The sequence below is a fragment of the Condylura cristata genome, unplaced genomic scaffold (genome assembly GCF_000260355.1).
Source record: "Condylura cristata isolate star-nosed mole 26May11 unplaced genomic scaffold, ConCri1.0 scaffold00011, whole genome shotgun sequence".
In the NCBI taxonomy this organism is placed as follows: Eukaryota; Metazoa; Chordata; class Mammalia; order Eulipotyphla; family Talpidae; genus Condylura; species Condylura cristata.
Genome location: NW_004567112.1, coordinates 26,646,506 through 26,664,292, shown reverse-complemented (window position 1 = coordinate 26,664,292; position 17,787 = coordinate 26,646,506). Strand labels below are relative to the sequence as shown.

General features: G+C 43.4%; 1 protein-coding gene across 1 annotated transcript in view; it reads left to right on the top strand.

The window, feature by feature from the left end:
* The window catches only part of WDFY4 (WDFY family member 4), a 197,140-nt gene that overhangs the window by 87,482 nt on the left and 91,871 nt on the right, over positions 1-17,787 (top strand). Inside the window, exons 37-38 of the mRNA XM_004680667.2 lie at positions 1,310-1,495; positions 2,672-2,808. Coding sequence (XP_004680724.1) covers positions 1,310-1,495; positions 2,672-2,808 — 323 coding nt within the window. The remainder of the gene's footprint in view (positions 1-1,309; positions 1,496-2,671; positions 2,809-17,787) is intronic.

The window sequence follows — 17,787 nt, the reverse complement described above, 5'->3', positions numbered from 1 at the left end:
AGCAAATCCTAAGGAGAATCTCCAAGGCCAGAAGAGAATTTAGGAACTGTCATACAAAGTATTAGTGCAGCAGCTAAAGGATACAATTGGAATACTCTTTACCTACTAGAAATGAAGTGGATTAGACACATAAATGAAAAGAAAACTCTGTGGGATTTCTCTAGAGTAAGAACTTGGTGTATTTGCTCAAATCCAAGATGACTGCCCTGATTTCACATTTTCAGGGGAGTTTCTTGAATTTTCCATCTAACTCACTTGAAGCTAGTATTTAGCTACCTCTTGTTTTTCTTCTCTAGAAAATAGGAATGGAATAAACAAACAGTACTTAGACAAGACTTCTGACTTTATGGAATTTTATGCTTGGATTTGCTAATATTGAATCAAATTAAAAGTAACACAAATTGTAAGGAAAGAAAGCGAGGAAGGAACTAGCAGCCAGATCCATGTGTTCCAGAGATTGCTCTCAATCCGGGAAGCATCAGCAGACCTTCTTCTACCACACTGGCTTGCTGTGCTGTGTAGACTGTGAGAGCTTGTGATCTGGTCAGGTGGGTGCCCAAAGGCAGTGTTTTCAAAATTCTTGGGAGTTTAAATTTTACTCAGACTCAGTGTTAATTATAACATAAACATACAAATCTGGGGATTTGGCTAGTGGGTGATTGAACAAGATCCATTCCCCAAGGGTAAGAAAAACAGACAAAAGAATCTGGTATTGGGGTTGTGGGGAGACCCATTAGTCCAAGATCAGAGGGAATTAAAGCACATTTCAGGAGATTATAGAGGTCACTGGCTTGGTAGGTTTGTCCATACCTGGGCACTGAGATAGATAGGTGTCGAGAAGCATGGACCAGTTGCTGGAGAGAGGACTGGCCATTGGTACAGGCTTAGGCTTGTGTCTATTTCCCTGTGGGATCAACATCATTTACCTTGAAGGTATAGTTGAAAAGAATTGTTTGGGGTGGGGAGAGGCAATATGTTTCTGTAACACTTACACGGATCTGTTTCCAGTGATTAAGAAATGGGACATGAGAGAAAAAGGCTCCCTGTGCCAGTCAGTTGTGTTTCCAGGTCTGGACATGTGAGGGAGCAGGATTTAGCGGCAGAAAATTAGAGGCAGGGGAAAGGTCAGCTCACATGGATATTAGTAGCATTGCCAGCGGTCCTGTGGACTGCTTTCTTGGTGGAGTTTGAAATGCTGGGATGATATGCAAGAAGGCTGCAAGTAAAAGCAAACGAGAAATGCCATCTCCTGGTGCTCTTTGGGAGAAAGACGGGCTGTGTTGATTGTGTGCTGTGCTCTCTCCCTTAGTCCAGCATAGCATCCAAAAGAAGGTGAGGACTCTCTGGCAGCAACTCATATCACAGAGGCGTCAGGAGCTGGAGGACAACTTCAAGATTGATCTTACTGTGAAACCTGGAGAAAGTGAAGTGAAAATTGAAGAGGTCACGCCACTCTGGGAGGAGACGATGCTCAAGTCCTGGCAACATTACCTAGGTTTCTGTCCACTGTGCTCCAGGGATGGAACTTCTTGATGAGTCAGACTCTCCCAAGATTGCACTCGAAGTCCAGAGCCTTTTCCAGCCAGACCTTCCCTTTTATTTTATTTACATCACCAAAACCCCATGAGTCTTTGCTCACAAAGAATTGATGCTGCTTTGCATCTTGTAACAGGAAGCCAAGAGGCGACAACCAGGTTCTCTAAATCTTTTTGAGGGAGGCTGTGGAACTTAGGGTTCTAGGTTCTGTCTGATATTTACTTGCCAGCTTTGACACCTAACATCAAGTGATATGGTGAGCTGGAATCTCAGGTCTTCATGTTCCAAGTGGAAGTCTTCATCCAAAGATTAATTTCCCTTGCATTCTATCAACAACCCAACATTTTACCCTCACATTGGTCAACACAGCTCTAGGAAGCTTTCAATTTTGTTTTTAAAGAGTTCTCAAATTATGACACATAAAATTGTTTTAAATTTTGTAACATCACAAAATTCCCAGTGACTCTAGTGTTCCTTATCTCCATGTAGATAATTCTAGACTGTCTAAGATAAAACCTTTCATTTAATTGACTTTCCACATTATTTCAGGCAAATATATACATGTATATCAACATACAAGTGAACACACACACATATACATACACAGATATACATATACACAAATGAAGTCAAAATTTCAGTTTCTATTTCAGGGAAAAGTACAAAAAAACTGGACATACATACCTATACACATATAGTGGGGAAAAAGGATACAATCCATCTGAAAGCTTACAAGTGGCTGTCTTTTTGCCAATAGCTATGTTTTGAAAACTTTCTGCATTTTGAACACATTTTATTTACTCCTCATGACACCACAATGGGATCAAATACTATTATCACTGTTTTACAGGATGAGCACACCAAAGCTCAGGAACTTTAGTTTACATCTTTGTTCAAGTCAGTGAGTTGTAGAGCTGGAAGTCTAAGTCAGACCCAGTGACCCCCACCCGCACCCCCTAAAGCCCACAACTTATTTCTTGGTCAGAAGATGGCTTTGAGAACTTGTAATCCAGCTTGTTTCCCTTGTTGGAGGCAGACGTGCTCCTCTCCCATCCTTTGAAAGCCAAGTCACCTGTAGAATAGCATGTATGCTCCCTCAACTCTACCTCTGACGTCTTCGCTTTCCCATCCCCAGCATCTGAGAAGAAGTCACTGGCTAGCCGCTCAAGTTCTGGACATCAGAGCAAAGTCACTTTGTGGAGTGAAAGCCTGTCCTCAGCCATGAGGCTGATGAATGGGCGGCAAGCCAAGGACCCTGAGTACAAGACAGAGGTGAGTCCAGGCTTGTTGTCTTTATAGAAACGTCAGGTACTTTGCTTCAAACACCCTGCACTGTATCTCCTTTCTCTGTTGTTGCTAGAGGTGATGGAACTCCACATTCTTGTGAGTATTTAAAGGTGTGCTTGTAGCTTCCCAGCTGAAGCTACATTTAGTAGGAGAGCCAGACGTCAGGCTAACTTTGACTTGAAATGAATATTTCATTTCAAGAGAGTCAGTAGCAGGTGTACCTTATGACATTAAAAAAATTCAATTCTTGTTCCTGTTCTCCTCCTGAGACAGGCGTGTTCACAGAGCACCAACTTGCAGCTCAGCAGGAGCTGGGTGTGAGCTCAACAAAGTGGGGGCAGTAGCATTGGCACCATTGCCAGAAGACAAGGCGGTGGGTCCTCCTGACTGTGTGGGCTGAGTGATTGGGGTTTCCCAATCCATTCCTCTAAAACTGCATAACAAACCCTCCTGAATCTCAGTGGTGCCAACGAGTTTTTATGGCCGCAGTGGTTAGGGTAAGGAATTTGAAGCATAACAAGAACAGGTGGGATATTGATTCTAGTGCACAATTTCTGGAGCTTCATTGGGATCATTGGAAGTTTCATTTACCTGCACATCTGGTTGTTGCCAACTTTAGTCAGACCTGAGGCTTTGGTCAGAAGATCTACACACGGCTTCTCTGTTCATCCTGGGTTTGATGACAACTTCGTGGCTGATTTTAAAAGGTCCAATTTCAATAGAGCAGTGGAGGGAGATATAAGCCAGGTTCAAGTTTCAGGAGTCATGCAGAATCACTGCATTTCTTTGGTCAAGACACAGATTTCTGCCCAAATTCAAGGGGCTTAGACTTCATCTGGTGAGGAGTGACAAGAGCACGTAGAACTGGAAATCTTGTTAAGCCTTTTTTTAGGTAATGCAATCTGTCAGGCAGGTTATGGGCATTGAATGGTCATGCCACAGGGTCAGTAGACCTTGGGCAATAAATGTAACTTAATTGAGTATTTCTGTTCTAATGTCTGTACGATGACAAATGAGTGTGGGAAGGAACTCCCCAAGAAGGTGGGGTAGACAGATATAGACACATTACATAATCAGCTCTTGCCCATGTAACATTGAAAGTGAGGTTAGCCACAAATCTCACCAGCTCCAAATCCAGGCAGCTGTCACCATGGGCTACTATGCAGTCAGGAGAATGATACTGTCTTCTTTTCACGGTCATCCTCCAAGATCGCTGTTATCGACACTGTTCAGTTCCCTCCAAGTCCTAGGGACATGAAAAACTGCTCATCTGAAAAAAGCTTGAGCTGACTGCATTGATTGGGGGTCATGTAGTTTTACTAAGGGTTTATAGCAGTTTGCTCTTGACTCACCATGATCGATATAGAAGAAAGAATATATGAAATTGGCTCTGTCTCTGGTAAAAGCAGACTGCTGAAGGAAAATGTCCTCTTGAGATGATAGAAGATAGCAAACTCGACACCTTCTCTGCTGTTACAGAGACTGCATCCTCAAAAGTAAAGACACACAGATAAATTCATTTGTAAAGGTTGGAACTGCTAATAGCAGTGGGAAAAATTGACCAAGTGGTGGAGGGTGGCGAGACAGGTTCTGGCTAGTGACATGGAACCCACTATGTTGAAACCCAACATGGTAGACATGGTAGTGGAATGTGGAGCAGGAAGTAAGGAGGGACCCAAGTTTGTGGCTCTCTGAAAGAATGTTCAGGGAGAGAGCATGTCAGGTAAAGGCCCCAAGGAGGTGTGTGCTGAAGGTTCAGGGCAGCAAAGGTCAGTGTGGTGGAACATAGGGAGAAGGCAGCCACGGGAGAGCGCTCCCTTGCTGTCTGCACTAGGGAGAGCCACGCAGCTCGGCAGGGCTTCCATCTCTGTTGTGTCTTCCTCTTTGATCCAGAAACTGGGAGCTCAGGGACACAGGGTGGCCCAGCTCTCCGAAGGCCACACCTGGTGGCATACCTTTCTACAAAGCACAGGTACATCAAGTACATGCACACACAGGTGCATGCACACACCCCTCCTGCTATCTATTTCCTTCCTGTTTGAAGCCCATTTTTCTTTCACTTGAACTTATTTATCCATTCCTCTACTTGTAATATTTTGTGGACTTTTTAAAGAGAAGCTATTTTTGAAACAAAGTGGACTACACTTTAAAATGTCAGCTGTGTTCTTGCGTAGCAGCATCCTATACTGGTAAATCAGTCTGGGCTGGGAATAGTGCCTGGTGTATAGGAGGTGCTTAAGGAATGTGTACAGCACTGTATGGAGGGAGGAGGGAGTGAAACCCTTTTCTTTTTGCTGAGACAAGACTCACCAGCCTGCAGATCCCGGACCCATCACTCATCCTCGCGAGATGCCTTTGCTGCTAACAGAAGGCACAACTTCTCAGGTACATATGTACACTGTGATGTCATAGGATAAGAGCATCAACTATTTGCCCTGGGGTCTCTTTAATTATTTTTAAAAATTAATTTTGATTATTACAGCTGATTACACCTCAGTGAGCAATGTAATTGATATTTTCTAATGCATCCCAAGGAACATTTTGTACAACACGCTTTTTGTTGTTGAAGGTTAAAGACTCCGTTATTGGTTTTTCCCTAAATATGCCCACATCATTAGTCCCTCCAGTGAGAAGGTCGCCATCTGGAAAAAGCAGCATGGAGACATTATTCAGGCACAAGTGCATGAAATTGGTGTTTCTGCATCTCTGTTTCTCTTCTGGAAAGAAGAGGCTTGTAATTAAAGGAGTTGGTTTTGGAGGAAACATTATTCATTTGGTGTTATTCCTTATCATGTCAGCGGCTGACAGCTCTATAGCACTGATAAATTGTTCCTTGGAGTGAGACATACGATGTAGGACTCCTAATTCCTCTTACCTATCTTCATTTTCAGTGTAAAATGTTTTCTTTTTGGCGGGTGAGTTGAACTTTGAGGTGAATATGATACAATTGATATTCCTTTGTTTTCTTCTTCAGATCCCCATCACAGTCTCTTCTGAGACCAAGTTGCAGAGTCACAGGCCTTGACAGGGTGACAGCAGTGGTGTCCATCTGTTGGACAGAGGTCTTGACTTTGAGCTCCTCTGGGTCTAGCAGAGCTAACTAGGGTGTCCTGGCAGGTGTGTCATCATGTCCATCTGTAGCCGGAGAAACCCAGACTGTATGAACAGCCTACTGTTCCTCTTCACAGCAGGGACGTGACTTTGCTCATCTGCTCAACTTCAGACTTTCTTATTTAAAAGCAAGTTGAAAAACCACCAGTCACACCAGTGTTAGTTTTGTGGTTTAGTAGACACCCCATGGCAATGTAGCACATCACCTTAAAGGTATTGGGTTGATAGGAACCTTCCTCTCTGTGCTTCCTTTATAGTTTACTGAAAACCCAGAACTATCCCCAAATATAAAATGTGTCATCCTCTGTTTTTTTTTCTTTTTTCTAAAGGATTAGCAAACAGAAAGTGGGTACATGGACATAGGGGTTAGAGCTGGCTGAGAAAGGGCATGGTTGATGGATGGGTATGAAGCCCACTCAGAGCAGGGAACATTCAGGGGCACCTCTTGTGACAACATGGGCAGAGGCCAGGTCAAGGGGTTAAGCAGAGAAGTACCCCTTTTCTGTACAAGTAAGATTATAAGTTGTCATCCCTGAAGCATGGGTCTAGCAGGGGGCTATGGCATCATTTGAGGGGGAGGAGGTGGGAGCCACAGCAAAAATTTTTGGGTCAGTGGAAATCAAATATACAAGAGATTCTGTTTAATCAAAGATGCTATAGGCAAAAAGGAGGGGCCCCAAGGACAGTAGCCCTGGCTCCAGGTCTTCAACCAGGCCTTTAGAAGAGGGGGCACGCAGGTGTGGGAGGTGCGGGAGGTGTGTTTGGATGCTCCAGAAGCAACGAGAGAAAAGGGGCTGACAGCGAGGGCCCTGCTATCCTGGGAAAGGATGGGCACCCTCTGGCTGGAGGCAGGTCTTGTTCAGCAGAGCATGAGCTGGACTTCACCCCATGTTCCTCCTGGGTCAACTGTGCATGTGTGGATGGCTGATCCACACAGGGCCCGGGTGGGCCCTACCGAAATATGGAGACCGAGACTACATACCAGCCTCCAAGCAAAGATTAGGTGACTTGCTGAGGAGCAAGATTTCACGGCACAGGGCCAACACCAGGGCCGAACAACAGCTTCTGGAGACAGCTGAACAAGCTTCCAGTTGCTGTTTTCCAAGTTGAAATAGCCCGTGTTGAGAAGGCAGGGTTTTGTGCAAATTAACAAAAAAGTGATGAAGAGGTATACCAAAAGTCAGAGATGGCTACACTGGAATTTATCCATCTCTGGTTGGATCAGTTTTGGTTTTGGAGCTGTGCCTACTGTCCCTGGTGCTTCCCCCCCATCCCCAAGGTTATCCCAGCCTTGGTTTAGCAGATGGTTTTGTATGTTTGCTTTCCACGGTTCCAAACACTACCGCTGTGGCCCCACCATCTCCACCTGAATGACACTGTAGCTCCCAGTCAGACCCACCCACTGGGGCAATAACTTGCAATTTTAACTTGTGCAAACAGAAATGGGAGTCTCCACTTCTTAACCCCTTGACCTGATCTCTGGCTTGTCTGCCTTGGCAAGAGGATGCCAAAACACTAGGTATTTGTTCCAAGACCCCTGAGGACCTTTGAAGACTCCCCTCTGGGTGATAACCTGCCCTCTCAGACATCCTAGCACCTCCAGTAAGGCTATCAGTGCCCATATCTGGGAGGGCTTGAAGATCTCCGAGAATGGACAACATGTGGGCAGGGTGACTGAGGTCTGGCCATCGACCACTTCCCTAAACATGTACCCAGACCCACTCTCTCCTGCTGTCAGCCCTGAAACAACTCTGCTCTTGGCCTAGGACAACAGGGTGGCAGCTGGCTCAAGTCCCTGGCAAGGGAAGCATAATTTTAACCATATATCCTGAACATTTTACCCATACTATATTTGAAGAATCGCTGTAAAAAAAATGTCAAACCTATGAGAGGTAGATAAATAATAAAATAAACCTTATGTATCTGCCTATCCACCACTTCCACAGTTTTGACTCATGGACGATCTTGTCTCTCATCTCTGTCACCACCCACTTTCCTTGGAATAGTTTTATAGCAGCACCCCAAACTTCATGTCACCTTGTGTGTAGGTATCTCTGTGTACTTACTTCATCTTTACAAAAGTGTCAGACCAGGAAGCAAGAGTGCAGGACCAGAGGTTCTACGAGTCAGTGTGGATCAAGCAGTGCCTGGCCTTTCTCTCTGGCGCATTTGTATTTGCCTCCTGCTGCCGAGTGGATGTCTGGCTGAGGCTGAAAGCGCCCTGTCTGTTTCCAGGAGGTGATGTCTGCCCTCGGCTCCCATGCTTTCTAATTCAGTGCATTAGCACTTGGTGTTCAGGAAGGGAACAAAGGTTGGGGGGGGGCAGAACCCCAGGACTGAGAAGAGATTTTTGAATATAGAAGTGGGCTTTCAAATGCAGTGGTAGGGCCAAAGGAACAGCTGAGGAAGTCAAAAGGAAACCGTGGTACTAAAAGTTAGAATTTCCAGGGACCATTGATTATAGCGAGTTTAAGTCAAGAACTTGAAGAGGTTGTAAGGAATTTTAAAAATTGTAGGGGATTTTTTAAAATTAAGAAATTAACAATTTAGAAGGTTGAAACATGGACTATTTTTACTTAACTCTGTCAGAAATTCCATGTGATGTTTGTGGGCAAACATGAAAGAGGTGAATATACCTTTAAAAGACATTTTGAAGTAGGTAGCCTAAGTGAGATACAGCAGGATTTTAAAAATGAAAGATCAGAAGACATAGGGGAAATATTGATCACACGAATGGCAGAGAGGGCAGCCTGTTTCCCCTTATTGAGGAAGGAGCAGGGACAAGATCATTGAAAACCACAGAAAATAGAAGAAGATTCAAAAGGCCTAAAATCATGAACTTAATGAGAAATCTTGTACAAGACTGTGTTGTTGGAAAAGCCAGTTGTGTGGGGTGGTTGGCTAAAGCAATGAAAGGTGACTGTTAGCAGAATAAAATCATTCAAAAACAGAGAAATGTATAACTTTAAAGACTGAGAAGTAAAGGTCGCTCTACCAGTGCCAGCAGTGTTACTGAGTAAGACCTTCGGCTAAAAGCAATCTTGGTTTTCTTAATTGTGATGGGCAAGTCTACCAGTGACTTACTTTCTCCTGATGCTTTTCTGAGATTACTGACCCTAAAGATAATTCTGTTAACATAGACTCTGAGCTCTTCAGGGTATGTCTAGGCTAGAACTCTTTCCAGGAAAGGCTCCTTTTATGTTTTGGGATCATGGTAGTTGGAGGCAAACAAGAGGAAAACGCATAGGATCCAGCCTCAAATCTCTTTAAGATATTTGGAAGTCCAGGTATTGTGTATTGTAGCATTTGGTCTTTTAGGCAGCTGTGCTCCAACACCACACCCAGAACAGGTTTTCCTGCCTGTTGACAGAGGCAGGATGTGCCACTGTGGGGTCTTGGAAATTCAGCCAACGTGGGGCAATAGGAAGGGAATTAACCATTTAGGCTTTCTTCCCGGCAATCTTGCACTCAGCTGGAGCCCTTGCTCTCATTTTTCTTCTTTACACACACACCCCACACACTTCTTTAAAGTGTTTTACAGTTAGAACACACATATCACATGACTAAGAAATGTATGGAAGCGCTTCCTCTGAACAAGAAACTCTGCACTCAACACAGTTGGCTTGAGAGAACAGCTGCATCACCAACAGCAGCGTTAGTATCCAAAATAAGGGGTAAGGACAGAGGAGCTGATGGAAAACATGGCTTTCTTTTTTCCATTTTAAGGACGTCTTCAATGTTTCTAGCCTTATCACACATGCTTGTTACAGGAGCTTGAAAAATAGAAGTAAATGAACATAGCAAACACTGATACCTTTAATGATGTTTCTTTACCAAGAGCATCATTTGTGAGACATCTTTATCTTCATAATAGAAGGATAATTAACATCACTAATTATCTAATTAAGTTCATTAAGCATCCACCAACAGTGCACCGTGAAGTTGACATTATGTTGTACTGTCAATGAATGCTTCTGATTTCTTAGGAAGTAATTAAAATGTAAATTAGCATGCAATTATATGCACAGGGGAAGTTTTGAATCAGATATTCATTTCAAAACTGCTTAGAGCAACACAACTTTTGTTTTTTCTTGGATAAAAGCAGGCATTTTGCTACCAATGATAGATACAAAATAGCCAATCTGTTGTTGGATGTTTGAATTGCTGCAAGATTGGAGAACTGTAGAACACTCCATGACAGTGTTGACTTGGTTTGTTTGCTATTGTCATGTGCTTTTCTTCTTGTTTGATAATTTTACTTTATTTGTGTCTTTTATGTTTAAAATGTCATAACCGAGGTGCTTCTTTGAAAATCTGATTTTCTCTGAAAAATTTTCCAGCTGACTGCCCTTTAAAGGCATTTGGGCAAATCTTTTAATGACCCTTTTTGTTAGGGGAGCAGGTGACACATATGTTCCGAAGCATACAGGGATGAGAGAAGCGGCGCAAATCCAGCTGTTCTTGGCTGCAAGTTCACATTTCTACTTTTTTAGGCAAACCCTGGTTTCTGATGAAATATAGCTGGAATGAACATGTTGTGCTACATACAGTAAACTTGTTAGTTAGGAACTATATTATAATTTCTGAAATGTTGCAGAGTTCCCAGACATTTGCATGAGAGATAAATACTACCATGTCCAACATCCCAAAGTTTTCATTCTTTAAATAATCATGATAAAATTATCATGAAACGCCCACATACTTAGGCTTGCAATTTATTGTGAGTTTGGTGGCTCTGATGCATGGAGACATTGGACCATTACAGCATCAAGTTGATGTCATCTGTGTAGGGAGGGGAAACCTCTTCTATCTGTTCTTAGGTGACTTTTCCAGGAATGAGATCAGGTGGTACTGGATCCAGGTTTCTCAGTCTGAGAATACAGTAGCCTAAGAGAGATGTCCTTGTCTTCTTGAGAGATCGGTGTCAGGGCTACCCAAACTCAGCCACTACCTGCTCTTCACTGTACGTGTGGGCAGATATCCCGATATCTGGGGTGGCAGATGTGGCTTCAATGCACGGTGACTGCTGGTGACTGCAGAGAGCAGCAGCCTCATTCAGAGGAAACTGACCCTCACAGGACCAGAGCTCCGCAGAGAGACAGACAGTGTATGGCGTGGTCTCTGAATTCCATCCTAGCGCTGCTGCCAATGAGGAGAATTGGATGATTCCTGACTAAGGGTATCATCAGACAAACTCATTCCAAGAATCTAGCTCAGCTAGTAGTTAAATTTTTCCAGATTTTTCCTCTTGCTTATTCTTAAAACATGTTCTGCACTATATGATGACTTACTACGACTACAAAACACACCGCATGAAGTGAATAGTCAATTCTCACAGTAACTTACTTCAATTCCTAGCTTTGTGGTCTTGCTTTTGCTTGTCACACTCCTTGTGTAACTGGTTCCACTGGTTGTCTCTGTCACTGTGTTCCACAAAAGCACCATGCCACCATGAAATCTGCCACCAGAGAGTAAGCAAGACTCACCTCTTTGGCCATTTCTTTACAGGAAAATGGGTTAAAGTCGTAATGCTTTTGGCTCCAAGACACTAGTCATAGCTTGAAATTTCTCCAAGAGAATAGGCACCAAGTCATGCAAGTTCCTGTACCAGAAGCATAGTCTCAGCGTAAGGTCACAACCGTCGCCATTGGAAAGTATACTGTATCTAAATCACGTTTTGAGAGGCTTCTAGGGATGGATGCTTAGTTCCTTTCCCAAGACTTCCCCAAACAGAACCTCTACTCTGAAAAGATTAAGGAGAGTTTCTCATTGCCTTCTGCTAGTTATTGACTGATTTTTTCCCTTTCATTTTTAAATTTCTTTCCATCAATTAAAAATATTATATATTTAATATACTATATTAAATATAATATCATATAAATGTAATATAATGTAATGTTATAATTATTATATAACATAATATATTATTATATAATACTTTATATGATAGTATATAATAATATGATATTATATAAAATAATTATTATATAGTATATATTATATTATATATACACTGCCCATACACTGTCTGTCTCTCTTCAGAGCCCTGGTCCTGTGACCTATATAGTATATATAAATATAATATGTAATATTTAATATACTATATTAATATATATTTAATTTTATGACAAAAACAGGCTGTTTATATGCCCTATATGTCATTGAAGACAAGGAGTTCAAGCTCAACTCATAGTATTTTTTCTGCATAAAAACATTAGTCATTGTGCAATTCAAGAACACATGGACTTACTGAATAGACAGAGCGTTCTTGCTAAGAATATGGAGATGAATAACACATTGTCCCTATCTTTAAAGAACCCTTGTAGTCTATTTATTTATCTCTCTAATTAGAAGGCAAGTAAGACATCATACACACACACATACTTATCAAGATTTTGTAAGCTACCACAGATTTGAAATTAATTTGGAAAGCTGGCAAGAATCCTACGTTGAGTTCTTTTAAAAAATGAAGACAGTTCTTTACTTTAAAACTAATTATACAGAGGAATCTTTTTTGAAGTTCATATATTTGTATGTTGAATATCCTTTTGTATATTGGACAATGTGAGGTACACCTGCATTCCAAAATTTAACATTGTGATTGAGGGAAGGCATCATCACCCCAGGAAATGCTTTTGTGACTTATGGATGGAGGAAACCTGTTTTTGTTTATTTCTCTAAAATCGAATATTAAAATTTAAACATATCCATCAATGCAAAAACACTTTAGAGTTCACAAGACAGAGTGTCCCAAACTATATAGATGATAAAACGGCAGATGGTCGTGGAATGGAGAATCAGTCTGGGGCCCTCCTGAGGCGCTCCTGCCATTCACAACCCGCCAGGCCCCCCGCTCCCAGCCCGGCCGCGAGGCGCCTGCCGCGTGAGTTGCAGTCGCTTTCTCGCCCTGGGACCCATCTATTATGAGAAACCATTTTGGTTAATTAAAAAAGTGTTCCAAAGTCTCCGAACAGGAAGTTTCGGAAATTTTCTGCTCTTTGTTGTCATTGTTGGGGGTTGGTGAAAACATGGCTCTTTGGCCTGACAAAGAAAGAAGGAGAGAATGAATGTGGAGGAGAGATTGAGCAGCAGCAGGAAGTATGGCAGCCCAGTCCAGGGGAGGTGAGAGTCAGGTTTGGGAGTCTGCAGGTACTCATTTATCCACTAGTATCATTAATGATAAAGGGAGTAACAAAAGTGCTTAACTAACAGAAAAGTACAACTGAATGAGCATGCTTCAGAATGGTCCTTGCAATTGATTCATGACTCCTAGTTATCTACTCTATGCCTGTCACGGGAGACAGATGAAATGCTGCCTCTCTTTTAGGGGAAACAGACTGTAAACAAAAGAGAATAGAGGGGAAAGTACTGGCTGACATAATCTTCTGGAAATCCAGGATTTATTAGAAACTGATTCATGATTGCCAAAGGTTGGAAGGGCCTAGAAGGCATCTCCAAGGAAATAATGAAGCTAAGAGGAAGGCATAGCCCTCCAGCACCTGGAGAATGACCCCAAAACACCCAGTTTGTATCAAAAGCAAGGGTGGAATGGAACACAGAAAGCTTTAGATGGTTGGAGAGCAGAGGTCAAACCAGCCGCAGGCCAGCAGGAGCCAGCAGCCCAGTGCCATCCCAAGTGTCCTGGCAGCTTCAGAAAATATGTCTGTGTTTCTGACTCCATCTGTATCTACTTCTGTATCACCATCTTTCATCTGCAAACACTCATCTCTGCTGTGATGTGAACACTGTCTTCTTCAATAGTACACACATAACTCAGTGATTTCCTACCAAATCCAGATCCTTGGGAGAAGGCCAGAATACTGATAAGAAAGGCATAGCCCCTGATGTGTGAGTCTCACTGTCTAGGTGGGTGAACTAATTACGATGTAACAAAAGGTATGGGGCTCAAAGCAGGCCTTGTCAGGCTTCTTGAAGGAGCTTGAGCTCAGACAGAGGAGGAAGGATGTGAGGTAATATTGGTGGTGAGGAGTCCTCCATGCCCGGTGATCTACTTGTGATCATCTACCTCATGAGTTGGCTGCTGGAGTATCACATTCAGTGTAGCCTAACTTAATTTCAGTGTTTATTTATTCTGATTCATTCCCTAGAGGATTTATGGTGCCTTCAGATGAGGATGCATGTGATAAAAAAAAAAATAAGATCAGGAAAAATAATAATAAAAAATGAAAGTCAATTTCTAGGGAGTATGGTCATAAATAGGCCAAGCATCTACGCTGTAACCAAGCTTTCTGGGAGGCAAGACAGTTATTCATTTAATCCTTACCCATAAATTATGCTCTGCCAGATGGACCCTGCCCAGCAGATTCCTGTGTCCCAGCACACTTTCATGCCCTTCAACATGAGTTTTTTCTTTTAAAGATTATATCAGCTCATGTCATATCTGTGATCAAAAACTAGTGCACCTACTCTGTCCAGGGTGAGGATTGGGCCCATTACTGTGGGCTAAGAAGCCTGACCCTCCCAGCTTTCCAGATTCATCCCTTACCTCAGTCTTGCACAACCTTCATTACAACCAGATACCCTCTCATATTTTTTCACACCTTATTTTGCATCTCTGTCCTTGGGCAAATGTGGTTCCATCTGCTTGGAAGAATCTCCTCTTCTATAAGACCAGCTATGTCTCCTGAACTTTAATAACGCTGCCTCTTGTGAAAGTCCTCAGAGCCCTTTTCAGTCTGGTCGGGACTCTGTATGGCTGCAGCAGCCTCCTCCAAGGGATATTAATTTAATCTTCCCTGATAAGATTTTAAGGTCCTGGATGCCAAGGCCTGTTTTTTTTTTTTTTTTTTTTTTTTTTTTTTTTTTTTTTTTTTTTAAGGCCCTCAGGCAAGCACAGGGCCTGGGTGAGAGCAGGCCCTGAAGCTCTGGAAAAAAGATTGTGGACAAGAAGCCAGTTCTATCTTTTTTTTTCTCACAATGGCCACACCTGTGAGGCCCCAGCCTTGTGGGGTGGGGTAGGGCTGGGGGAGGGATCGCAGTGATTAAGTTACACAGGAGCCACATGGAACCCTGTACACTGAGTGTCCTGGCATGGTCCCCAAGACCCTCAAGGGGAACAGGTGTCCTTGGCAGCCCTTAAGGCAAAGATTTGGCCAGAGTGGCCCCCAGGAGCTCCTGGTATGGACCAGTATCATCCTGAGAACTTGGGTCAAGGGAGGGTTCTTCTCTGGGGGTGGATAGTAATGGACATAAATTTTGGTCGCAATGACTCTGACTCTTCTTGATACCTAAAGAAAGAGCCCTCCCAATAAGCTCTAGTCCCCAGCTATTATCTCTCTTTGCAGTGTGAATTGAGTGTGCAGGCTGCCCCTTCTAGGAGGCATTGTTTGGAGTGGAGGAAGCTATTTATTTGCCAGGGTTGCTTCACACAGCCCCACCTGTGGGGAAGCAAGGTGTTGGCGGGTTTGGTTGGCTGAGAAGTACTCTTTTTGGTTTGTAGGAGACTGTCTGTCTTCTCCCTGTAAGCACCCCCTGGTACCTCTCCCTTTTTAATGGGACACCCACATAAATGGATTAGGGGCCCTCTAACAGTCTCAGTTAACCTCTCTTCACCTTTCAAACACCCATCTCAGGTACCAGGAATTAGAGTTTCAACATATAAAGGGGATACAACTTAGACCATAACAGCACCTCAAGTCTCAATGCATGTGCAGGGGCAGATGTTTCCTCGAGCTGTATCCCCCTCAGGGTAGATGTGCACATTCACCTCTCCACTAGGCCGTTCCCAGATCCATCATCCTGCCTCTGCCCAAGATGGTGTGCATCTTCATGGGCCCTACCTGTGTGAACAAGGCAGACAAGAAACACAGGGAGTTCAGGTTAACGTGGCGATAGTCACCCTCTGTCTGAGCTTCATGTGACATTGACCCCCAAGAAGGCAGATAAAAGGGGGGGTGTCCTTGAGAAGGTCCCATACCTGCGGTTTTAAAGCTTTCACTCTTTACTACACAGGAGTGTTGTTGTTGTTTTTTTAAGTAGTCATTCTCATGTACTCATGACGATTGAATTTAATAAAACCATCACAGTTCAAAACAGACAAATTAGAAACCACCGTTCATCTTAGAAATTAATATGTGAGTGAATTTAACAAGAGATGAATTGTGCTGTGGTGATCTGGTCCCTCTTCGCCCACTCTGAGCACCAGTTGTTTGTCATTATTGCTGGAAATATGATTATTACTCTGGTATTGCTTGACATTTATTAAGAATCCAGGGACTGTGTCTCCATAGCAGAGAAGAGTGCAATTATCTGGGCACTCAGAGAAAAGAGCACTTGCTGGCCTGAGTTGTTCAAATAGATATCCCCCCAAGACCCCTCGGCCATGACCACGGCTTGATACAAAACTCAGGCCATTCTGTCATGGGGCACACACTGCCGCTGCTTCTGGGTGATTGTACCGATATTACACTGACAAACAGGGATGGGGTTTAATCGTTTTGTCATCAACTGCCTGTATCAACTAACTAAAACCGGGTCTCCACTTCAGGATTTCAATTTCATACATCAATCTGAGATGCAAAAGTTCTAATAGGAATCTATATAGGGAACCTGTCCCTTGCACATTGCACAAGCAGAAAAGTACTGAATTTCACATAGTAAAATAGCAGTGGGAGCACAGGCCAGAGCGGCCAGCTCCCCAGTCCTGTCCTTCACAGACCTCGAAGTCTTGTCAGCTGGCCCTGTCTGGTCTCATTAATCCTGACCACGTGGAGTGTTTAACTCCAGCTGGGAATGACCAGCTTGGAGAATTTGGTTCAGAGAAGTGATGGGGCATATGAGCTTCATTCCTGTTTCTCAGCTTTAGTGTTGCCTTCATTTCCTAGCCCCTAGGGTCAGAGATGGGCAATGTCTGTAAGATACTGCTGATTACAGGCCCTCTCTGGTGGTGCTGCTGGTTAGAGCCCAGCACTGTGAAGCAATCCGCAGCTGCTGCAGCGTAAGTTCAGTTCCCCACCAGGGAGGTGACCCACAATGGCACAGCAGACCACATCTGTCTTGCCCGCTGCTCCCCTCAGTATTGTATTTCAGGAGGTCTGTCTGTTCTGCTCTCCACTCTGTCTCTGGTGAATCCTCTCATCCCCTGCACCTCTGGCCTGTACCCCAGTTCTTGTATGCATAAATAAAAAAAAACCTTAAAAAAAAAGATACTGATGACAGGGAGGGGGCTGCAGGGAACCCAGTCGCTGGCATCTGAGCATTGTCTCCTTGGCATTTGCATGTTGTGGGAGCCTGAGGAGGCAGGCTGGGGAAGGAGGGCATTTGTAACAATTACGGTTACATGATAACTCCGAGGGCTCCCATAGAGGCTTTCTCCCTTCTTGGGCTGCTCACCACCACCTGACCACAGGATGTCATGAATCAAACCCCTCATCCTCTTAGCTGGAGGGGCAGTGGCCACCAATGACCAGTGTGACCAATGAGAGTGACCAGTGAGAGTATGTGGGCTGTGGGGGAGGAACTGGCTTCCACATGCACATTTTCACTTAAGCCTCTGTGAGCAGTCATCTGAGTTTAAGTTGAACCTGGCACTTCAGCCAGAGAAAGTCAGATACTAAGAAATCTAGACTTGATGCCAAAATCAAACAACACGGTTGCTGCTTTTTCCTTTAGGGAATTACTAATGTGTATTTGGGAATTTTAAAAACTATTTTTAAAATGCCTGCTATGAAATCTCACTTTATAGGTTTTCAATTCTATTCACCAGAAGAGAATCAAGGTATCAACACTAGTCTCAATTTTCTGTGCCATCCTGTATACCCAGAGGTGGCTTTTCTACCCTTTGGGGAGCTCAAATAGTATGTCTTTGTTGAGAAGCAATTGACAAATACAAGC